Source organism: Aplidium turbinatum, chromosome 8 (assembly GCF_918807975.1).
Source record: "Aplidium turbinatum chromosome 8, kaAplTurb1.1, whole genome shotgun sequence".
Classification (NCBI taxonomy): domain Eukaryota; kingdom Metazoa; phylum Chordata; class Ascidiacea; order Aplousobranchia; family Polyclinidae; genus Aplidium; species Aplidium turbinatum.
The window spans coordinates 32,144,799-32,170,660 of NC_137479.1; the positions used below are offsets into that span (position 1 = coordinate 32,144,799).

At 41.1% G+C, this 25,862-nt stretch overlaps 1 protein-coding gene across 1 annotated transcript in view; it reads left to right on the forward strand.

Annotated features, from left to right (window-relative positions):
• Window positions 1-25,564, forward strand: part of LOC145776334 (uncharacterized) — a 40,889-nt gene extending 15,325 nt beyond the window's left edge. Inside the window, exons 3-4 of the mRNA XM_082587733.1 lie at window positions 17,169-17,307; window positions 24,569-25,564. Of these exons, the coding sequence (XP_082443859.1) occupies window positions 17,169-17,307; window positions 24,569-24,693 (264 nt within the window). The 3' untranslated portion in view covers window positions 24,694-25,564. The remainder of the gene's footprint in view (window positions 1-17,168; window positions 17,308-24,568) is intronic.
• Window positions 25,565-25,862: the final 298 nt, after the last annotated feature.

Consider the following 25,862-nt stretch of genomic DNA (forward strand, 5'->3'; position numbering starts at 1 on the left):
AATCACGCGCAATTTAGTTCAAGTTTTACGTCACAATGTCTGGCTTTGATCTCCGAGTAATAATGGTAAGGCAAGGTTGGTTACTAAATAAGATTATACGAGTAGGCTATTACAGCAAGATGCAACAAAATTTGTTAAGTTTTGGTATTACAGTAAGAAAGAAAAGACCCAAGGAAAATTCACTTTCGCTCACATGACACGCAAAAATAAACTTAAAGAAAAAATCCTGTGAAACTTTGCACAGCAGAAAATAGGAGCGTTGGTGTAGAAATTTCCCGACTCCTGCCCAAAGCATTGTGACGCAATAAGCCACACGACCTCGTTCGGTGGAAGTTAATCAGTTATATGACGTATTGACCAGCTACACGGCGCTTTGACTCTTCAAGCGCAAGTCGTTGGTATGATGAAAGCAAGGCGATCTCTATAAAAGGCCTGGACACCACGCGCCTCCAGTCAAAAACTGGAGGCGGATGGTATAAATACACATTCCCTCAATAAGGCTACATATTTTTGGAGTCAAGATATTTTCTGCTAAGCATGGGTCAATAGCAACTATTTGGGGGTGATGCAGGTTGTTTATGACATCATAATGATATCAAAGAAGATTATAATAGTTTGCTTAATTGATGCAGCTAACTGCTCTTGGCTGATGCTGAGCTGCGTCGGAGTCTGCCTCGCTTTCTGACCTAGTCTTATTCTGAAACGATCCCTGTTCCATATCTAGAAAGCTAAAACCTCAATTGCTAAGGTAACAGGGATCAGTTGTCAGTAGATGTTACAGAAAATATATTTCGCACTTATTCAGTGCATCGTCAGTTCTGATAAAGGGCCATATATTTAAATAAAAATAAGGGCCATATATTCTGATAAAGGAAATATATTTTCTGTAACATCTACTGACAACTGATCCCTGTTACCTTAGCAAGTGAGGTTTTAGCTTAATTGATGCATTTATATAATTTATATACCTTATAAATGAATGTGCCTTGCTTGTTGGCAGCACAAGAAAAACAGAGAATAACACAAAACCTTGAAACTACTGTAACTCAGCTTATTGTATTCCACATAGAACAGGAATAACCACATTTTTCAGTACACACTACACAAGCACCTATTAATTAATGCAACAAACTTCGTACCTCAAACACCCAAAATATATAACATTGCTTAATGCTTATTAACATATACTTGATATGCAGCTTCTGCCTTTTTAGGCCAAACTTGTACATTTGACATACAATTCTCAAGGGAATCACTTAGATACAATAGGTTGTGACAAGATTGTTTAAGGTTTAAATACAATACATGTTGGCCTTGTTGGGTGTGATTGAGCAACGATTTATGATATGCATTCAATTGGGTCCACAAATATTAGGGGGGTGCTGTGTTACCAAATACAAAGCCAACATTAGAAGTTATGTGTTTTTAGAATCACAAGTTTTCAAAATGAACAGTTTGTTAGTAGCGTACTGTAGTGTATATTATGATTACTGCAACTTTAACAGTTTCTGAAATGGTTCTTTGCATGACAATGGAGTCATTGCTTTGCATAACTTATTGAGCAAAATATTGGGCAAAGTAGTGCAATGTGATGAAGTCATATTCATAAAAATCACTTACATATATACTGTATACTGAAAAACTGTGCTAAGTGACTTTTGGCAAACATTTAATTTTACAACCAAAAATAAGCTATAGCAAAAACCACACTACTGACAATCTAATATGTTGCATCGTTTGGTACATTTAATCCTCCCCGATTCAAGTAGCCTACTGGGTATAAGAGCCAAATTTTTCATAGTAAAGAAAGTGTCGTCACTACAAATTTCCTCTCTCATTATAACATATCCATTATCTAGCTAAGTAAACAATGGCTTGCAATTCATCAAATGATAAATTCTTCTCTATATATACTTGACAATCCCTCAAACACTTCCACTTCTGATAAAACCATTCTGCATAAGCATAGATTACAAACATGCCCTGCTGGTGCACATACAGAAGAAATGTCAATTCCCTGATGCAAAGCAAGCTTGGTCTTGCTTATTGACGGTTTTTCGGACACCTGCTGAACATTTATAAAATATGTTCCCCCACAACCTTGCCAAATAATTTCTCAAGAGGGTCTGTTGAAACTCACTGAACATAACAAACTCATGATCTGCTGATAAAAGGCTTCGAGCAAGATCAACTAGACCTAAGCAGGTATGATGAAAAGCTGAGCTTGTTAAACTGGACAGCTGCTGTACTTGTTTTCTTTGAACTCTACTCATACATTCAACTGAATTAGCCAACTGTGTTAAAATCTTCAGCTGAATGTCATCGTCAAATCTTACAACATCTCTGACTGGATCCTTAAAGCACAAATTAGCTCCTAACCCTTTCACAATGACAATCTTGTGTTATGTCAACCAAGGTTTGTTTGAAATTATTTCAAAATGTTTGAAAAAATACCTATTGACTTGGTTTCGATCACAGATTGTATCACCAATATGCTCAACACTGCTCTTGAACAGCACTGCTCAAGTTTATCGATGATAATGATGATTTGATCATATTGAAAGTCTGCTGTTAAATGATGAACTGGTATCATTTTTAATAAGAATTTGGGACCGCCAAAAAATACTTAACCATAACTGCTAGAACAGTGGTTGCTAATTGTTTAGAATTACATTGAGCTTTCCAAAAAATCTTTCTTCCATGGTAATACATACTAGGCTTGACATAAGCCTATATTTCGTTTATCAAAAGATATATATATATAGGCAGTGGCTATTTGACCGGCGCCGGTCTTTGAATCTGAAACACTATTTGACCGGTCATGACGTCACTATATAGGCACTTCTTTCTTTTTCTCTTTCAAAGCAAAAGACGAGAAGAGTGCCTACGTATATAAGTTCTAAATTCGCCAACTATGTTCCGCTGGTTAGTTGGCGCGCTGGATACGTCTCCGGTTGGTGCTCCAGAGGGAATGAGTTCGATACTACGCGGAACCGTTTTTTTTTTTAAATTTTAACTAACTTTTGACCCGAAGTGACTCAATCGTTAGGCTGCTGCATTTTTGTGGTCAATTTTTAATTTCAGAAGCCTACAGCCCAATTTTTTTATGTCTTTTCAACTATGACTAATAAAGTCAAAGTTTTTTAATTTTCTTGAATTTAAGAATTTCTCTGGATAATTTTCCGTTCGTCATATATAGTGACGTCATGACCGGTCAAATAGTGTTTCAGATTCAAAGACCGGCGCCGGTCAAATAGCCACTGCCATATATATATATATCGTACTTGTTTCTGGCGACTTTGCAATGTACGTAGGTATCTAAAATAGTTTTTAAGTTAAAACCTTGCATATTATTAACTTTTGATGCAATTCTAGTCAGAGAGCTTTCTCTCTCTCTCTTTCTCTCTCTTTTCACTATCCTTGGGTAAGTGATACATTAAAATTTGTTTATTTTCATCGTAACCAGATCTACATCCAGTAACACAACACTTTCTGCCCATTATCACATTAAGGCTAGCAGTGTCTCTATTTAACTACGAAACATATATGTTACTTTCAAAAGCACACAATTTAGACTAATTAGCTTGGATTCAATTTTAACTCATGTACTAAACATATCTAACACACTAGCCTGCTGGCCTCTGCAGCTTTACTGCCAGGCTAATCTAGTTTCACACAAAAAAACTCAAATTCTCTGAAAAAACTGCAGTGCTAAGTTTAAATTTATTGTTATTAAGCATATTTAGCTCCCTGAATAACAGTGCACTTGCAAAAATCAAAAGGGACTTTGTGTGATAGCTAAAAACCTCACTTAAACCATCCGCCTCCAGTTTTCGACTGGAGGCGCGCGGTGTCCAGGCCTGTTATAGAGATCGTCTTGGATAAAAGCCTTTCAGAGTGACTTTAGTGAATTTTTAAAAAGCCTTCTAAAACCGTAGTTATAGTTCTGAAATGGCGAAGAATTATTATCAAGATAAAGTGATTAAGCATGACGATCGACGGCTAAAACTGGTGTAACTCAGCAACAACACTACACTTAACATTATAAAACAAAAAGCGAACGTTTTCGGCTAGTCATACAGCCCTTAATTTCTTTTAATATGTATTTTTTCTTATAGGCTTGAAAAGAGCTGTATGACTAGCCGAAAACGTTGCTTTTTGTTTTTTGTTTTATAATGTTAAATGTAGTGTTGTTGCTGAGTTATGTCTGTTTATGGTTCAAAAATGTTACCTCTCTACCCAAATTGTAAAACTGGTGTGTCCGCCGTGAGACTTGATTTGTCCGCCGAGATAGCTACTCAGACCGGACACGTTTGTCCGCCGTCAACAAAAACGAATTTCGAGGCCTGTAGGCTACTTCGAATTATATGCTGGTCACTTTGAACTTTAGCTCTTAATACACGTAGATACTAAACTGAGCAAACTGCACCTCGTTATTGACACTCCCAAGAAAAAACAAACCGGAAGAAATCAAGAAAAACGTTTTTCAATCATTGTTACTATAAATGCTTCAACGGCACCATGCTGGCGTTTATCAGCTACCGTACTTATGTTTGTTTTGTTATCTTAGGAGCAGCGCTGTTGTTGCAACAAGTAGATATTTTAATTGAAATCGATCCGCAATGAAGGTCAAACTAACGAAATCTGCACTTAGAAACCTTTGATTTAGGATTTTTTTAAAATAATTTGCGGGGGGCAGCCACCCCGAGCTAAATTCACGGGGGGGGGGCGCCGCCCCTTCGCCCCCCTGGAGTCGGCGCTTATGGTCGTGGCTCTGTATCATTTTCATCTTTGCATTGTGTAGTTGGATTTGTTTGTACATTATCGATAGGATCTTTTTCTTTGTATTATTCTTCGCAATATTCTTTCCATCTCTTTTTTACCTCCTCTTTCTGCCACAAAACTTCACCATCTTTACTTTTTATGTTGTCTAGCTTTGGTTTGAATTTATTGGTTATGTTTTTACTGCTTGGTATAAATCGCGACATGAGTTATTTGATGCGTGTTTTTCGATTTTACAACATTGTTGTTCTATATTGTCTCGTTTGTCTTTTCTCATGGCCTTTTGTACTTCCCTATTGAGCTGAGCGTACTCTTGTCTGGCCTCTTCTGAATGGGAAATTTTTGCTTTCAATTTTTTCCGTTGTTTTATTTTCATTAATGTCTCTTCTTTAATCCAGCTGTTTCGTTTCCTGTTTTTCATTGGTAATGTGCTCTTGGCTGATTTTAAAATTGCTTCCTTTGTGTTATTCCAAAGCTCCTGAAGTGATGATTCTCCGTCTATACCTGGTCACAGCGGTAAACCATAATCTCTTCGTGGGAAAATTGTAACATAAAGCTCCCGGATCCGTTTGTCTGCATGTAGTGACCGAAAAGAAACACTCCTTGAAACGTCTATTCTTTAAGTGTATTCCTGTAAAATTAGCCGGCGGCTATCGAAATCGAAATGCAACGCCTTGCACCTCTAAAAACTGTCACTACGATACAGATTACTTGGATAAAAGACGGAGAGTTTGTCCAGCTAGCAAGCACCAAATAAACCAGTTAAATGTGCGACCGACTTCCAACAAACAACTTCAAGAATGAATCAGAAAAATTTGTGATAACTCAAAGGCACGCCAGCAGTTAGCGCGACGCAACATTTCATGTTTAAACAGGTTTCAACAGGTTTGACACAGGTCTTACGAACGATGGCGCAATTTTGGCTCATGTTTTAGGAATTTCCATGACGTAATATTCAGTAGACTTGAACGGTTTTTATATGACGTTTGACCAGGCGAACAACCGTCTGGAACATAGCGGCCCCTAGTTATGACAGTCTGACATGGCATAACTAAAAAAGAATTGACGACAATTGTGAGCCAATGAATAAAAACACATGATACACAAATTGTTTGAATCACTCACGTTTAAGTTAATACGCAAATACAAAGGGCATGCAAAGAATGAACAGCAATAAGAATAAACACGACGATACATGAAATTGGTACCATAGGTAGTAGGTACACGCAAAAAATGATGCTATATACAATGGTTGCGATAATAACCGACTGTTCTGGGCTCAGACAGACAAACGGCCACCGCAGACAAAACCAGGCTCAAACCCTAACACTTAGGTGTTCTTTACGGGGGCGAGGCACGAAATATCCCTCAACACACAGTCTACTTTCACTTTCCCCGTACTCTCATCATAGTTGCAGACGGCAACTTTAGCTCTACGAACCACAGGCTTCCCTTTCCTAATTTGTGGAACTACCTCATGCACCCTCCCAAGTTGATACTTCCCACGTTTACCAATGTCCTGGAGAGAACCTACCACTACAAGTTGACCAGGCTCCAAATTCTCGGCCATTTTTAGCCATTTTTTCCGGCCCTGAAGACCTGGCAAGTAAAAATCGATCCATTTACTCCAAAACTGATGAGAAAGTGACAAATTGAACCGATAATCCCTTCTTAATTGGTCACGATCATGTGGTTGCCCAACAGCACAGTATGGGTCCAAGTATGGGGTCAAAAGTGAGGCAGGGGTGATGACAGTAAAATCCCTAGGGTCGTCACTCAAAGGTACCAAAGGGCGTTCGTTCACGATCCGAACGGCACTGCCTGTGTACGTAAGCAGTTCAATAAAACTGGGCTTAAGTATTGAAGAGTCCAAAATGTGAAAAAATGCGATTTTAAATTGTTTAACCATTGCCTCCCAGGCGCCACCTTGCGCCGGAGCATACGGAGGTATAAATTCCCAGTTTATCTCTCTCTGTCTCAGGGCGTTGTGAAATTCAGCTGATTCTATCAACTCGGGTAACTTCTTAGATGCTGCCTGAAAGGTACTTCCATTATCGGAATAGATAGCATTAACCTGCCCACGTAAATCTGTAAACCTTGTAAAGGCAAGTAAAAAATCACTCAGCGACAATGACGTAACCAGCTCAACATGAATAGCGCGAGATGCCATACACGTGAACAAGAGTCCCCAAGCTTTTTTGTGACTTCTACCTTCAACAAAAGTTAAAGGTCCAAGATAGTCTAAGCCGCAATCAAAAAAGGGTTTCCTATGCCCAGTTGTGCGAGACAAAGGTAAATCAGACATGAGCTGCCTTATAGATCGAGCTTTCTCAATCGCGCATACACCACAGTCATTAAGATACCTCTTCACGGAGGCATTACCATTAGCGATCCAAAACTTCTGTCGCGTAGACAACAAAGTGTGCTGTACTCCACAGTGCGCATTTCCATTATGATGCGACAGTACAACAAGCCTAGTGAAGGGGTGCTTCGAAGGCAAAACAATCGGATGCTTTGCTTCAAGAGAGATCTCGGGAGAATTACTTAAGCGCCCTTCAATGCGGATTACACCAGCGTCATCTACACAAGGTCTGTACTTTTTAAGTGAACGTAATTCTTTCAAGCGTTCCTTCTCACGTTGCGAAGCGCCAACACTACCTCGCTTTATCACTTCCTCAAGGGCATCCGGCGATCGTTTGGTCATTAAATGTACCACATCGCCATACACGCTCTTCTGAACAAACTTCACAGCCAACTCTGAAGCACTGTTAAGATAAGATGCATCCAGTTTTGGCTTCACAAAGCTACGCTTTCTCGTTTTACAGCACAAAAATTCAACAAAAGCAACCAAATAAGCGATTCTCTTTTTCATAACATACAAAGAAGGTGCGGCCTCGATCAATCTGTGAAGACCACCCTGTCCAACGTCAAGCGACTCCTCTTCGTCACGAAGATATAGGCTATGGACAGGTACTGGAGTGGCATTTTCTACAGATGGAATTTCCTCACACTGGTAGAGAAGACTAGAACCATTTAACCACAACTCTCGAAATTCTTTCTTTGTAATAAGATTTGGCATTGTGCCAACATCAGCTGGGTTCACATCGGTAAGGCAAAAACGCCAATCCTGGGCTCCAGACAACAATAAAATATGCTCAACTCGACGCGTAATAAACTTATTCAAACGTAAATCAGGGTTTTTAACCCACTGCAACACAGTACGAGAATCACACCAAAAATACTTAAGGCAGTCGGGCATCTTGAATGCCTCGTAGGCCTGCTTCACGAGTCTTGCTGTATTCAAAGCGGCAACAAGCTCTTTCCTAGCTATCGGCCAAGAAAACTGATTTTTTTACAACAATGGTAGATTTACCCAGAACGAAAGACACACTCGGAACTCCGTTAACCAGTCTACGTAAGTAAACAACAGAAGAGAAAGCTTGATTCGAAGCATCACTAAACCCATGCAATTGATATGAAACAATATCATCCGGACTGCACACACCAGAGTTTGCAAAATACCATCTCGGTAACGAAAAATCCTTAAGCAAGACCAAAGAGCGAAGCCACGACTCCCACTCTTTAACAAAGCTATCAGGGTCCTCGGTGTCCCAATCAAACTTGTCTATCGCCAATTGCTGAAGTATAAGGCGTGCTTTTAGAAAAAATGGCGCTCCAAAGCCTAGCGGATCAAAATTTTGTCCAAGCTGACTGAGCATACTTCGGCGCGTGTGTTTAGTTAAGGGCTTTAAGGAACATGCGATACGCATCTCGTCAGACTCGGTTTGCCACACACAACCCAATGTCTTCGCTGATGGCAAAGTCATATTTTCAGTCTGAAAGTCAATGTCACGAATCAAAGGTGAAAGCATCTCATTATCCAAATTTGACAAGACAATCATAGCTTCCTTGTTAGCACTCCACTTACCAAGTTTAAACCCACGGCTATCAAACAAAGCAATTGATTCATGAGTGATTTGCTGAGCTTCCTCTAAGCTATCAGCCGAAAATATAAAATCATCCATGTACATATTATTTGCAATATTGCAGAGAGTCAATTCACCAGCACTGCTGGGATTCTGCTCGATCATTTTCTTTATAGCCAAGCAAGCGATATACGGGCTACTCTTTATTCCCCAAGGGTGTACACAAAAACGAAATGGTACCATCCTACCATTTTCAAGGTCATCATCTTCAAACCACAATATGCGAAACAAATCCCTTTGCGACTCAGGTAACTTTATTTGAAAGAAGCATTTAGTCACATCAGCCATGAGACCAAATCTACCAAGCCGAAATCTAGCCAAGAGATCTACCAGAGGGTTTAACAAGTCAGGACCCGAAAACATTACATCATTAACACAAGTTCCTCGAAATTCAGACTTGCCATCGTAAACAATGCGCTTTTTTAATTGTGACGTAACAAAGTATGGTAAATACCATTCAAATCCCTTGACATTTCCTGCTTCATCAGTACGCTCAATATAGCCATTTGATTTAAGATCTTTCATGGTGTCAGTAAGGAAATCACGAAGTTCAGGTTGTTTTAAAGCCTTCTTCCTTAAAGCAGCAACTCTATCTGACGCCAACACAAAATTGTTAGGTAGATCAATATCTTCCTTCAACGGAACAGGTATCTCAAATCGACCATCTTTCAACGCAATATTCGGTTCAACAAGTTCTCTAGCCAAAATGTCATTGCGAGACAATTCACAGGTTTCATTTTGCAAGGTCAAATCCTGAATGACTTTATTCAGGTCTGCTATTTCCATATCACGAGACTCAATTTTACGCTGAAAGCCAGAGATGACATCCGACTCTGAAGACGTCTGCACTCTGCACACTTTAGCAACGCTTTCATCTAAGGGTGACTTACCACCACAAGCCAACCAACCGAGAGGAGTGAGCAAAGCATGTGGTTCACTACGATTTTCACCAACACGCTCTTTTTTTGCACACATCAAATAAGCGTTGTCGTTGCCAATCAGCAGTGGCCGAGTGGTTAGCGCGTTGGGCTCGCAGTCGAGAGCCTGCATGTTCGACTCCAGCCACCCGCACTTGCTGTTGTTTCTCTGGGCAAGAAACTTTACGATAATTGCCTCTACCCAGTGATCGATTTCGAGTAATGGGTAGTACCAAATTTAAGTCATAAGTAGAGTAGACAACCGGAAAATCAGACATTGCTGTCGGCTGCAGCGTGGGTCAGGTGTATGTCGGAAGGCGTACACCGATGCATAGCGCTCAAGTCCGCTTTCCCGCAATGCAGGATAAAGATAAACAAACAAAACAAACAGTACATCTACAGTACTACAATCATTCAAATGAAACATATTCACGTCATGAAAATGACGGAAACCATTTAAATCTTGTTTATGCGGTAAAGTTTTAACATCGTCAGCCCAAGCTGGGTTAACCACCGAAGTTATATCACAAAACAGTTCATCTGTCTCTAACGACTGGATGTTGAGTTTGACAAGGTCAGCATAAGTAGCTTTCTGACCAGCCAGGGTATCCATTTTAAACGACGCTTTATCGTACGGTTTAAGATCAAGTTCACACACCAAATCACTCGAAACAAACGTCAACTGCGAACCAGGATCATGCTGACAATACACCAACTTCGATTTGCCAGTCATTGGATTCAAAACACGAGCAACAGTAACGCGGTTAAAGGCTGCTTTAACATTTCCAATCTTAACATTACGCACAGGAACTCTGGCACGAGCATCATCTTTCCCAACAGAATCCAGAGAATCATGTGACGTCACATAAAAATCATGCAGAAGAAAATAGTGTTTCCTATCGTTGTTAGGCCCACACTTACGACAGTTATTTGCATGAACGCAAGACGGACTATATTAGAGGCCATGACAACGTACAATGGGATTGTTAAAACTGGGGGCAGATAGTGACGTCATAGTGCCATTGTCTTCAATTGAACCGTACGTTAGGCTAATATTTATAACATTGAAACTAAAGCTGTGGCACTGTGTGGCAGCTTTAAAAAATTAATATGTTGTTACAGAACGGTAGCCTACTGAAAGTTGAAATACAAATCACCAAGTACGCTAATCGTCTTGTAAACAATTTATATATTTTTTAATCTCGAATCAAACGGGCCCACTACAAACTTGTTAAAGGAAAAATACAATTAAATCGTTCGTTTGATATTGTACCACACCAACATTGAAAATTGCGATGGATCAGCCATGATAACACTGAGATATTTAAAAAAGTGGTAACTTCACTAGCAAAAACTATCTAAAAAAACAATGCACCAGCTACTCGTAGCCAAGACTCGCTTAGAAGATTAATTGTTAACGTGTAAAAAGTAAGGTATCATTCACTAAGCCTTATAAACAAGTCGATATCGAGACAAGGCTGATACGCATCATCTTTAGTATATAATTTGACTAATATGCTAACCCGACTTATTGTAGTATTAATGAGAACACTCAAGAAAAAAAATTGATAAATATCCAGAAAAGCTCATAAACTAACGTTAACTAGTCTATGATAATTAATTCGCAAGCTTGAGAATTGTAAGTGTTCTAGTACTGGGCAACTTGAAATCCCGTCTCAGTCGGTTGTATGAGCTTCTGGACAAAGAAAAATATTCGAAGGACCTAACGATTGTTTCCACAGTGTATTTCTTTTCCACAGCCTGCATAAAATTCATAGATTTCGTCTGTTGCAAAAGAATACTTTGTTGATGAGATAATGCAAGAATCTCACAGCTTCTTGAATTTGTGACCATCTGGAACATTTAATTGCTGATAGAGACGTTATAGAGCATTTTACTCCAGAATGAAATGCTTCAAAGCTCAGATTGTCATCAATTCTTAACACAAACTTGGGTATATCGGAATCTTGCATAAATTCCTTGCATTGAAAAACAAGCGTCTGATGAGCCCGAAATACAACATCATCACCTGCTAAAAAAGGAAATTGGACACTAAAAGCATTAGCCAGGACATTTTCAAAGCTCACAATAATGTCACTTTTGTCAAAACTTGGTAATTCATCAACAGGGTGATTGTGAGTTCCACTTAACGCCCTTTGAGTACTTCTAGGAAGAAATGGTGAGAAAGAAACTAAACTCAAACGGACACAGGGAAACACAGATGGTGGATACAAAGGTCTTACTTTCCCATACTTGATAGCCTAGTGGTAGGATAGTTTTCTGGCCAATGGCGTTCACAAACGAAGGTGTCCTTTGAATCCGGAATATTATCCCTTGGAATAGTGGCAAGCCATCTATCACGCGTTCCATCGGTTGGCATTTAGGCAGTTTAAACACTGCAACTTTATTTTCTTCACTATAATTTCTATTGCACTTAAAGACACAGCACTTCTTAACCACATTTACAAGAGTAGGCTACTAATATATCACAAACAATGCTTCACAACGTAAAACAAATCAAATATTAGATTGAATCAAATATAGACTTATTAGGACGTTAAATAGCCTATCCATCAAGGCTGTTCGAAACAAACATATTTCGAAATACGGGTACTTACGGTGCATCCTGACTCATTACTAGTAAGGTAACCGGGTTGCTCAAGGGTAGATCCTCCGCCCTTATAGCTCAAATGACGACCAGCAATTCAATTAGGCTATGCTTGGATTTTGAAACGATTAAAAAACATATTTTGAAATACCAAAACAAATCAAAGTAGGCTATTTCTATTTCAAATATCGATCTATCTCATCCTTATGCTGATATAGGACACTGATAAATCACATTCCTACCAAGTTTAGAGTTGTAGCTTAAGTAGGCTACTGTACCGGTACTCATTAAAGTAAAATAATTCCTGACTACCCTGAACTAAACGCACTGCAAAATGGAAGCATCTGTAGAGAAATTCAATTGAAGACAATGGCACTATGACGTCACTATCTGCCCCCAGTTTTAACAATCCTATTGTACGTTGTCATGGCCTCTATATAGTCCGTCTTGCATGAACGCAATCCCTAACCATATGCTGGCGCAAACAATTCAAGCATTTGCCAGCTTTCACAATGACATCTCTCCGATCTTTAGGTGTCAAGCGCAAAAATTCTTTACAATTAGACAAAAAATGATATTCAACTTGACCACGTGACGAACAACAAATGCATGCCGGTAGGTTTTTACGTCTGGCTTCACCACCGCGCGGTGCGCCAACAACAGTCGAGTACTGCGAACTCCCTGACATCACATCATCATGGGGTTTTACGGACGTCTGCCTAACCGGACATGAAGGCAATTTTCCTTTGCCAAACTTTTTAAAATGCTGCGACTCACCAGAATCGCCCATTAGCATAATGCTAAAATCAGTCGACTTACGCGTTTCCTCTCGTACAACAAATTCAAACAAACTCTGAAAAGTAGGCTCATCAGTGCCACCATACTGATCACCTAAAAAGTCAAGATAACGCTGCTTAGCGTCAAACGGGAGTCGCTTAGCCAAATCCAAAACAAAACGTCCTTCCAATTTGTCACGCTGACCATAAGCTTGCGCGTAAAGCAAACACTGCGATAATTCATCTTTAAACTCTTTCAGATCACTGGAAGAGGTCGAAGTCAATTTGCTACCATAGCGATACTTTCTAATTTCTGATTCTGCGAAAAGACCTCCACGAACCCCAAAACGCTGGGACAAGCGAGCTAACGACATTTCTATCCTGTCTTCCTCTGACAAGCCAGGGGTGTCAGAAACCAAATTAGCAATCGTTTGCGCAGCTGTCCTAACACAAGCTGCTTGTAACAAAGTCAAACAAGTCCCCTTAAAGGGCGAAGCTGCCATTAAGGCCGTAACACGATTTTTAAAGAAGATAAATGGCATATTATTACCATCGTAACCAATCAAGGCCGCCTTATCGAAAAACGTCCTACTATTTTGGTATTCAAAAAAGCAATCCTGCTGTTGAGAACTCGATTTAGCGGGAGAAGACAAGCTATATCCCTTAAGGGGCTGAGTGGGCTCAGTCACATGCACAGCCCGATCACGATCCTCACACACGTTAAAATCATTAGACGCGATACGCCTCTCACAACCACCCAAATTACGTGTAGCTGGGCGATCAAAACCTAGCGGCGCAGAAAACTGTGAAGGGGGCAAAGCATTACTACTAATGGCGGCCCCGTGACCTGTACGCTCTGGGGGAGGAGTTCGGTTGTAATTCGCAGACCTTGGCTCTACAGCATTCGGAAGACCCTTAGCCGCGGCCCCGAGACCTCCTGAAACAGCTGGAAAACGTGTGGATTACCCTGGTCCACTCACAGGTTGAACGGGCGTTTGGAAAAGGTTATGTAAATTAAACTGCGATTGATGTTCATTTCTGGAATGCCTAGAAGAGCCCTTCTTAGAGCTACGCCGAGAGCCCACCTCTGATCGATATTCAGCTAAAACTACCTCTTTACGTTGTTCAGCCCTCAACTGAGCGTCTTTGAATGCGAACTCAGCAGCTCTCGCGGCAGCTTCAGCTCGAATGGCCTCAGCTCTCGCGGCAGCCTCAGTTCGTATGGCCTCAGCTCTCGCGGCAGCCTCAGCTCGAATGGCCTCAGCTTGTATCTGGAGCTCCTCTCGTCTTAGCTGCAGGTTAATTTGTGCCACTATCCGAGACGAAGTCCTAGACATCCCAGTGCTTACATTTGAGGCGCTATCCTCAGGATGTATGTCAGCATCCAACATATCTGAGAACTCACTTTCTTTTTGTTCAAAGTTATTTTTTAACGAGTTAAATTCGGGATCTACCCTATCACGAAGTTCTGCCAAGATTGCAGAGTTAAAGATTTTAGTCGAAAGAGCATGGAAATGCCGTAATTCCTCTTCTAAAGTAGATAACTTAGATCTAAAATTTAACAGTTCCTGCTTATCACTCAAAGAACCTAGGGCTACAGAAAGTTCCCCAATTTCAGTCAAAATATCCCTTCTAAGATGCCGGGCCTCTCGAACTGACTTAGCCTCATCGTTACTGGGTCCCTCCCCAGAATGGCCTGCCCGACCGCAAAGAACATCATCAGGCTTAAACTCAGTCGAGTCTACGGCGGTCGAGTCCTTGTCGCCACCGAGTGTAGACATATTAAATGTTGGGGCTAAATTAACAATTAAAAAAATTAATACAGAAATGAAATAGATACATAATTTCAAACGTTTTCGGCAAAACTTTCTGCCCTCTTCAGGAAAATATCTTAATTCATCTAAACAAAACAATTATTCGTGAAATGTTAATAATAAATGACTGAAATTCAATAAAACTGCACTGACCTGCGTACAAGCAACAACTGACGAACAAACACAAAAGGTGGTAGCAATCTGTCATAATTATGCGGGAGTGTGGTCATGAGACGAGATAGTGAGCGGACAACATAACATAAAATAAACGTAAGCTAATACAAATTCAACAAAAAAGATGCCCCTCCAGCGAATAATTCAATAATCGAATAATCAGAATAATCCAACATCAAATTTACATTAGATTCATTCAAAATAATTCGCAACTGTCAATCGGAGTTTGAAACTAAAATTCATGAGGCACTCCAAATAAAGCAGCACAACCCCAGGCTCAACAAACAATTATTCGCTGGAGGGGCATCTTTTTTGTTGAATTTGTATTAGCTTACGTTTATTTTATGTTATGTTGTCCGCTCACTATCTCGTCTCATGACCACACTCCCGCATAATTATGACAGATTGCTACCACCTTTTGTGTTTGTTCGTCAGTTGTTGCTTGTACGCAGGTCAGTGCAGTTTTATTGAATTTCAGTCATTTATTATTAACATTTCACGAATAATTGTTTTGTTTAGATGAATTAAGATATTTTCCTGAAGAGGGCAGAAAGTTTTGCCGAAAACGTTTGAAATTATGTATCTATTTCATTTCTGTATTAATTTTGAATTATGCAATTCAATGTTATTAAGTTGTTATCGATTGTCTGTCTATGGTTTTTAAAAAGTACCTCTCTACCAAAGCTATAAAAAAATTAAGTTACACAAACACACAAATTTATTAGGCTGCAGTAGTTATAAAAAACTTAACTGCAAAGACCGTAAAAATACAAAAAAGAATTTAAATGCACGATACCGTAGCTGTACGAGTATGAGGTCCTAAAGTCCACAAAACTTGCTTGGATTCTTCCACTTGAATCTACAAGCACAGATGGATTGTCTTTTAATCTTCTTTCTTGCCAATGAATGTCAAAGTTATTTTTCTTCAGTACCAAACTGAGAAGAAATGTCTTTACTTTTCTTTGCTTCTGTAAGAGTGTAGACTACCAACCAACGAATCTTCTTTTATTATTTCTTGTACTTCTAAGTAGTTCTTCTGCACTAGCTGACAACAAACACGTCGTTTATTTTTTATGTCTTCAAGTGCTTCTTGGCCTACCAGCTAACAAAAATCGTCTTTTATTTTTTATGGTCACAGCGGTAAACCATAATCTCTTCGTGGGAAAGTTGTAACATAAAGTTCCCGGATCCGTTTGTCTGCATGTAGTGACCGAAAAGAAACACTCCTTGAAACGTCTATTCTTTAAGTGTATTCCTGTAAAATTAGCCCGCGGCTATCGAAATCGAAATGCAACGCCTTGCACCTCTAAAAACTGTCACTACGATACAGATTACTTGGGTAAAAGACGGAGAGTTTGTCCAGCTAGCAAGCACCAAATAAACCAGTTAAATGTGCGACCGACTTCCAGCAAACAACTTCAAGAATGAATCAGAAAAATTTGTGATAACTCAAAGGCACGCCAGCAGTTAGCTCGACGCAACATTTCATGTTAAAACAGGTTTCAACAGGTTTGACACAGGTCTTACGAACGATGGCGCAATTTTGGCTCATGTTTTAGGAATTTCCATGACGTAATATTCAGTAGACTTGAACGGTTTTTATATGACGTTTGACCAGGCGAACAACCGTCTGGAACAATACCTAATAATACCTCAAATTTGTTACTTGTTTCAATGGAATAATCTTATGTCGTATTGTCATAGTCGATTAGAAGTGGGGGCAAAGAGTGTGTCATCTTTTGTAGCCGAAGCTTTAATGTTGCTTTTAGCAGTTGGTGGTCGGTACCACAGTCAGCTCCCGGATAGGTTTTTACTTTTTTAATGCTGCTTCTCCATTTTTGTGAGATCATGATATAATCAATTTGATTTCGTGTTTTTCCATCGGGTGGCTATAAATGACTATAACTAATAACTATATTTGATTTAATATGAAAATTTACATATTTTTCACTTTACAGAACCTTTCCACTTTCACATTATTAGTTAGCATTGAATTACCGAGCGACTTTGGTGCGTCGGTTTCATGTTGAATATTTGCTGCTAAAGTTGCAGAGCGTGTCATTGTGACACGTCATCATGTGTTCCTGTGACGTCACCATGGCTGTTTGCAGATCATTCTCGTCCAGAACGTTCAGCTGACGTCACTGTCGATCAACATCGTCGTTTCCTGCATTTCCGTGCTGACGTTGGTCGCTAAGACGGTGGAACTAATCCTACCGACGGGTAGAAACATCGTCGCTGCCGAGAAAGGTGAGCCGGTTATCGTCGTTCAGCTATTGTTTCGTCACTGAAGTAGCGCCATGAACATGCAACGCAACCGGGTTTATCATAATTTAATAAACAAACAATAATAAATACAAAGGTAGTTGCTACTTTCCGAGAAGCGGCGTGTTTTGCACTGATTGGAGTCATCAGAAGAAGGCTCTTATTGAAATAGAATCTAAGGATTTATGTTAGGGTGTTTCATTTTTTCCACACTTTCGAAATTAAAAACGTTCGGGTTTGCGTATGATGGGATTTTGGACACTGTTTGAAAAATGCAATTTTTATTCCATTATGACGTCACTTAGATGTGGCAACCCGTTGTCGAAACTAATTTGGGGCTAAAAATAGGAGATTTTCCATCTGGGTTTTTTTTTTGCTGAAAATTTTTCGGTCATTGGTCCGAAACAGGGTTGAGAAAAACCCGGGTTTATTTGGGTTTAATTTAAAAAAGATGCATACAAGATAGATTCATGCTTATTTCACCTCAAATACTACTTTTTACCAATGAAGTGCCTTTCACTCACAGTACATGCTGGCATAATTCAATAAAATAATGCACTAGGGCCATAGACGCCGAATGCAGGGGGCAGGGAGGCGGCGCCCCCCCGTGAATTTAGCTTGGGGGGCTGCCCCCCGCAAATTATTTAAAAAAAATCCTAAATCAAATGTTTCCAAGTTCAGATTTGCGTTAGTTTGACTTTTATTGCGGATCGATCTCAATTAAAAGATCTGCTTCTACTTGTTGCAACAAGAGCGCTGCTCCTAAGATAACAAAAGAAACAGAAGTACGGTAGCTGATAAACGCCAGCATGGCACCGTTCTTCTTCTTTCGTTTGAGACTAAATCAAATCAAATTTCAGGGCAGGTGATGGAGAGCCAGGTGAGTGTAGCTTCGTCCAGCGTTGCTATACCATGCGTTCCATTTGGTGCCTTATAGATCGGACATTCGAGAACGACATGGTCAGCAGTTTGTTCCTCCGCGCCGCATTCGCAGGCCGGTGAGGGAGCCAAACCCCACTTGTGCATGTTGGAATGGAAGCGACCGACTCCGGTTTGGATTCTGTTGAGCTTGACCCAAGTCGGCCGAGGCAGGTCCATACCAGGGGGGCACGCCACCGGGTGAGGTATAAAACGATGTAGTTTCGTGTCGATGGCACACCACGCTGCATTCCAATTGTCTTCCATGAAGTGTGCTGCGCTGATGGCATGATCGCTGAATGGATGTAGTAATTCAACAGCAGCTGGCACAAAGGGGTGTCTTGACTTTAATTTCCGGGGAGATTCCTGAGGTGGAATGTTGAGTTTTGCATGAAGCAAGTGGTTAGGATCCCCCGCCCGGCGAGCTAGGTATACAAGGGCTCCCTTTCGGCGAAGCTCAGCAGGTTGGATGCCTGCGAGGATTGGTAAATACTCTGTTGGAGTTGGGCGCAGGCATCCAGTTACAGTTCGCAATGCGTCGTTGATTGGGCTGTCGATGAGACGGGTGTGGGCACTGCGGCACCAGGCAGGGGCGCAGTATTCAGCAGTGGAGTGGACCAACGCCAGGGTTGCAGTGCGCAAGGTGTCAGCACCTGCACCCCAAGTTGTGCCTGCCAAACGTCTCAGCAGGGCGACGCGAGATGTCAGCTTTTTGCGTAGTGACTGTAAATGGTGACGGTATGTGAGTGACCTGTCAAGTGTAACCCCAAGGTATGTAGGTTCTGGGCAGGGCGGCAAAATTTTGCCGTTAACGGTCACTTTCAGGTCACGTTTTGCCTCCCTGTTGTTGAGATGGAAGGCTGCCGTCACAGTTTTACTTTCGCTGAGCTTCAGTTTCCATTGGTGAAGGTATCCGGATATGGTCGTCATGTCTTGGCTCAACGTCATTTCTAATGATTGCCAGTCTTTCGCAGAGTGCAAGATGGCCAAGTCATCAGCATATGCATATTTGTCAGATGTTGTTGATGGTAGGTCATGCATATAGACATTGAAAAGGAGGGGAGCCAAGACTGATCCCTGTGGGACACCGTTTTTGAGTCGCCGCAGTCTACTTGGTTTTCCGCTTCCGGTGGTAAGGGTAAAACTCCTGTTGTGGATGAGTTCCATGATCATTTTGACCATGTGCCTGTCAGGGAGTAGGCGGAGTAGTTTGTAGACTAGGCCACGATGCCAAACAGTGTCATAGGCTGCTGTTAGGTCGATAAAGACAGCTCCCGCTTTCTTTTTTGCCGAGAAACTCTCCTCAATATCCTGAGTTAGTAGTGTGACTTGGTCTACAGTTGACCTCCCGTGTCGGAATCCAGCTTGTTCTTTGGGAAGCAGTGGGTCAATTATTAGTTCGACACGAGCGTAAATCAGTCTCTCAAGGATCTTGAAAGGGATGCAGAGCAAGGAGATGGGGCGATAGCTCTTTGCATCGTCTAGTGGCTTGTTTGGCTTAGGGATCGCGACGACCAGAGATCTTCTCCATACTTTAGGAATCTTGAGGCGGCGCAGGCAGGACGACAGGAAATCGCATAACCAGGACTTTAGAACATAACCACCGTGCATGATAAGCTCTGGACATATCCTATCTGGACCAGGGGCCTTTTCAGGTTTTAGGTGCTTGAGGGCATTGAGTGATTTTCGCTCCGTGAGAAGGAGCTAGAAATGCTCTCCTGGTCGGGTGTGTTGATCTTCCATAGCTTTTTCACTTCTTTGGTAACAAACCGATCGGAGGTACGATCACACGGCTTATATATCCCATTTTTTATTACCTGCGATTCGATCTTATTAGCAGGAATGGGACATTGTCGGGGTGATTGTATTGATCATCCCGTAAGGTTTTTGAGTGTGCTCCACGCTGTACGGCTTGAGTGCGAGAGATCGATAGATTGGATAGTCTCTGTCCAGCGTTCTTTTCTTTTTGCATCGAGTCTTTCCAGAAGAGCCTTGGCGGCTGAGGGTGTTGTTTGACCATCTGAAGAGCTAACAAAAGATTGGTAGAGGCGCTCGCACTCTGCATCCCAGCATGGAGTGTAGTTACTTCTACGACCTCGAGGGATGGCTTGTTTGGCACATGTTAAGATGGTGTTGCAAAAGTCCTGGTAGGCCTCGTCCACATTGTGACAGTTAGGTGGAGGTAACTCATTTGTGAACTTGTTGGTAAGGAGGCTAAAGCGATTCCAGTCGGCTTTACGGAAGTTCCACCGCTTGACTGGTTCACTCGGAATTGGTGTCTTGAGCGGTATTGCGGTAATGAGAGAAAGTCGGTGTTGGGACCGAGGGAACTTCTGTAGCACACGTCTGTCCGGAAGCTGATTGTCGTTGCCAGTGCTAGCAAAGGCCATGTCTGGGTTTGTTCCAGTGCCCCATCGCCCGGATGTAAAGCTGGCTTCGTCTTTGGGGTTGTACAGTGGGGCATAGTTGTTATTTGATGCCCAGTTAGCCAGACATGCACCAGAAGGGCTGGTGATGCGGTATCCCCAGTCGACGTGCTGGCAATTAAAATCGCCAGCATAGAGGCAGGGGTGGGGGTACACTGGGATGGCCGTCGGAGTGAATGGCGAGGGAGGTGGCTTGTAGATGTTTACGATTTTGTAGCCGTTGACGTCCACACTTAGCCATTCAATATCTGAGTCTGAAGGGGATTGTTCAACCAGTCTCCAGTTCAGCTTCTCGTGGACAAATGTGGCTAAGCCGTGTGTCCTGCTTAGGATTGACCCAGCTAGTGAGTAATTTGGGATCACTAGCCTATCTGCGCTGTGGCAGTGGGTCTCCTGGAGGATGATGATAAGGGCCTTTTGTCGTTGAGCTATTCTTTGTACGACGTCGATTTTAGCAGTCGTAAGGCCTTCAACGTTAAGCTGTAGGATGTTGGGACTTCTGGCTTCTTTCTTCGAACTCTGGGGCCGAGGGTTTATCCTTTTACCACCCCAGAGACGCCCTGATGTGTCTCTGTTTGTTGTCATTAGCCTGTTTTGTGCAGTTACCGGGACTCACCACGAGGAGGTTGACAACATGAGTCCCATGGCACCGTTGAAGCATAGTAACAATGATTGAAAAACGTTTTTCTTGATTTCTTCCGGTTTGTTTTTTCTTGGGAGTGTCAATAACGAGGTGCGGTTTGCTCAGTTTAGTATCTACGCGTATTAAGAGCTAAAGTTCAAAGTGACCAGCATATAATTCGAAGTAGCCTACAGGGCCTCGAAATTCGTTTTTGTTGACGGCGGACAAACGTGTCCGGTCTGAGCAGCTATCTCGGCGGACAAATTAACTCTCACGGCGGACACACCAGTTTTAGCCGTCGATCGTCATGCTTAATCACTTTATCTTGATAATAATTCTTCGCCATTTCAGAACTATAACTACGGTTTAAGAAGGTTTTTTAAAAAATTCATTAAAGTCACTCTGAAAGGCTTTCATCATACCAACGACTTGCGCTTGAAGAGTCAAAGCGCCGTGTAGCTGGTCAATACGTCACATTACTGATTAACTTTCACCGAATGAGGTCGTGTGGCTTATTGCGTCACAATGCTTTGGGCAGGAGTCGGAAAATTTCTACACCAACGCTACTATTTTCTGCTGTGCAAAGTTTCACAGGATTTTTTCTTTAAGTTTATTTTTGCGTGTCATGTGAGCGAAAGTGAATTTTCCTTGGGTTATTTCTTTCATACTGTAATACCAAAACTTAACAAATTTTGTTGCATCTTGCACTCGTATAATCTAATTTAGTAACCAACCTTGCCTTACCATTATTACTCGGAGATCAAAGCCAGACATTGTGACGTAAAACTTGAACTAAATTGCGCGTGATTAGTGTAGAAGTACGTGTACTCTTATCGATTCTTAGCGAAGAATTCACCTTTGTTACGATGATTCAATGTCATCAATCGTTGAAGTAACGTAAAAATCGAAAGTTTTCCTCTTTGAATGGAAGCTACGGTAAGGTATACAGTATTCACATTTTCTAGATGCGCGCTAGAATGCACTGGAAAATATATTATTGCAACAATTGTTCTTGCTATGCAATGACGATTTGTATCGCTAGTTCCTATGTTATTTTTCGACGACAAATATGACCGATCTAGATGGCACTTCCCGCGCACATCACATGCTGTGACGGCGAACATCTCCGCCGTGAATTTCGAGGCTTGAGCCTACATTATAAAGCTTGGCGATATACAATGGCATATAGACGCAAACAAACATCCTGTGAGTAACATCTGCACCCAAGCAGATGCCAAACGAAACTTGTCAACAAAGAGCCTCCACCCGGACGGCACAGCTGCAAGGGGCAATGGACAAGTTCAGACGCCCCACCATTCTGCAGCTCAACATAGAAATCAATGCTGACAAACAAACATCAGTGTTTTGAATGTAAGCATTCAGTCGGCTAGAAAGTTTGCACCCCTGGCAATTTTCAAAACCCGGCGCCTATGACTAGGGCTGTTTAGCTATGAGGCCTTCTTGCATAAATGAGTTTTAGTGCAGTACAAAGTGGCATTACTTGATTTTTGTGCACAGAAGTATCCACTGTGTTTTCAATTTATTCTTGGAAATTTCCTTCACAATCACATCCTTAAGTCCTAATTGAAGTTTTTTTAAGTACCTTGTGGTACTTTGGTTCATTTTTTCAATTTTCTGTCAAAAATTGGACAAATATGATGCTCTGGGTTTTTTATGGGTTTTTTTAAAGTGGGTTTTAAAAAAAAAAAAACCCGGTTTTTTTTGGGTTGGGTAAAATACCGACAAACCTGGTCCGAAATAACTTGAAAAAATTCGGTCATTTTTACTGATGAAAATAGTTTCTTTCAAGTAGTTGATACAACATATTATATTTTTTTCGGACATTTTGACCGAATTCACTATATTTTTTTTAGGACATTTTGCTAAAAGATCGGTCAATAACCGATAAATGACCGAAAAAAAAAACAGTTCAATGGCACATGGTAGAACGACGAAATTGGTGTCAAAATGCGCAGAAGGGCCGCTTTCCTATACCTTCTAAAGAGACTTCATTGCCGTATCTTCCCAGCAAACCGAATTATATCAAAAAAACGATATTTCGTAAACACAAGGTGTTAAAACGACAGAATGGTAGTAGGCTATTCTAGAATACTAGCAGCTCCAAGTTGCAGATTTACTGCTTAAGTAGTATTCAGAAGGAAGGTAGTGTACTATAAAATGGCTGCTGGAGCGTGTGAATGAGGAAAGTTTTTCCATTGAATAAGAAAGTTATTTGGCATTTTGAATATCTGAGAGCCAAATTGGCTGAAGTTAATATTAAATTTGAAAAGAAACCCCCAGGATTTCAAGACGTATAGTTACTAGAAGACATCGTAGGTGTGTGGATTAAGTCTGGCCTGCTAATTTTGAATAGGAATCGAGTATAAACCAAATTAAAAGATCTGCTAGGAAAATAGAAATTATCTTTAAAAAGAGGGGAAAAAAGCAGCAGTCACGAGGAAGAACGGCTAAGCAAGTTATTCGTCATTTGTAAATGTAAACGCAGTTATGAGCAGGAACTGAAATTTTGCAAAGGCAAAGTTCTGTGCGCATGTGCATTACCTTTTTCAAATCAGTGTCCAAAATCCCATCATACGCAAACCTGAACGTTTTTAATTTCGAAAGTGTGGAAAAAATGAAACACCCGAATGTATCTGCTTCAATTTATTCTGCTTCGCATTGAGCGCTCTCTTTGCGATGTTTAGTTTCTTGATAACATAAAGAAGTAGATCCGGCATTTGGCATGAAACTCCTTCGTCAGGAATAATATATGACTTACCTTGACATAGAAAAGGAAAGAACACAATCGACTCAAGATCACGCGACGCTCGTTCGACTCTCGGGATGTGCGTTTGAGCATTTCGGGACTGCTCTCCATTCAGCGGCACTTAGTGGATGGAATAATTCCCCGGCAACAACATTTCAAAAACTATCTAGAACTCCACTTTGTCAATCTCGGTTACCAGCTTCTACAAGTATGCGAAATTGCCAGGAACAACCCATCAGAGGCTTTGTCAGTCTAAGGAGAAAGATTCAAGCCCAACCAACATCTTTCTTTAAACAATCAAGGGATAAAGAAGTTGTCCTTTTGCAAAACTCCATCCCCTCCGATGTTTATTCTGCCGTATGTAGGTTACGTAGTACGTATGTTTGAAGGCCGGTTCGTCGTCGCCCTCTGGTTGTTCCGTCACTGATGTTGTTTCCTTTCACAACATGCGCCGTAATCATCTGGCATCAGACAACACATAACTGCTTCCATACATTTTTCTTTGTTTTCCAGCGTTTAATGACGTCAGTCATGTGGGTGTATTAGCCGATTACGTCACAATGATGTTGCATTCCAACGGGCGGTTCAGCGAGAGCGACATGTCTCTGCTACGCCGTGTGCTTGATGAGCCGATCTGATGGATGACAGGCTCATCCAACGTCAAAAGACAAAGACTTCTTCCAGCTCTCGCCACACAGAAGTGCCGGGGTCGTGTATTTGTATAAACAACTGTGAGATTGGTGCAGTACGCGTTTGATTGGTTGATTTTATTTTGTAAAGCGCAAGCAGGAACGTGACGCACAATAATCAAATGCATCTATCAAGTGAATGACAACGGGAACCTGCGAAGTGGACACGATGGTCTTCGAGTCAAGCAGCTACCTTCAACTAAGTCGATGAGATGCAGATTCTTTTCTATGTTGCGTGCTCTACTTTCTTCCACTTCCCATTCAACTGCGCACTTCTTGGTGGCTAAGTGCCTGTTGTGGACCCGGATGTGAACATTGTTAGTCTGTTGAGTTGATGGTTTAAAGTTTTTAAACCTCAAGATTCTAAAGTTGAATGTTTTTGCGCAAACAAAGTTTATTGTCAAAAGCAAATTAACAAAACTACAAACATCCAGACCGAGCCGCCGCCACTGCCCAGGAGTGATAAAAGGAAGAGCCCCTCGACCCCTGGAGTGGCGTAGAAGGTTTACTCGAAGAAGAACCAAAGGGGCAATAGCATTAAGTAACGTCGTGGTCAAAATTAAAAACTTCACCAAAATCGATGCTGTAGGCAGTTGGTTTCTAATTTAACGTCGATGCATGTACGGGGCTTTTATTGTTTTGTTGTTGTTTTTGTCATTAGTTGTATTTAGGTAGTGGCAAGTCAGAGAATGTTATCCAGTGGCGTACGATGACCACATTTTGGGTGTTCACCTTTTTTCAGCAAGCTTCAAACACACACTAAGTTTGCTCAATAGCTGTTCAGATGATCATATGCGATATCATGTAAAGCATGGGCAGAGATGGGCAAGATCACCAGTATTGGTGATCTTGAAGATCAAGATCAAGATCACCAAGAATAGGTGATCTTGAAGATCAAGATCAAGATCACCAAACTATGTGATCTTGAAGATCAAGATCAAGATCGTGATCTTGAAGATCAAGATCACTTTCAAGATCACTTTTTGTGTACTTGAAAAAAATGAAGTTTTTGATCAATGATATTGCAAAAAATAATTACTATAAGCAACCTGGGTAAAGGTATATAATTGGTATTGCTAACTTTTACTTTTAACTACTCGATCGCTGGCCTAAAAATT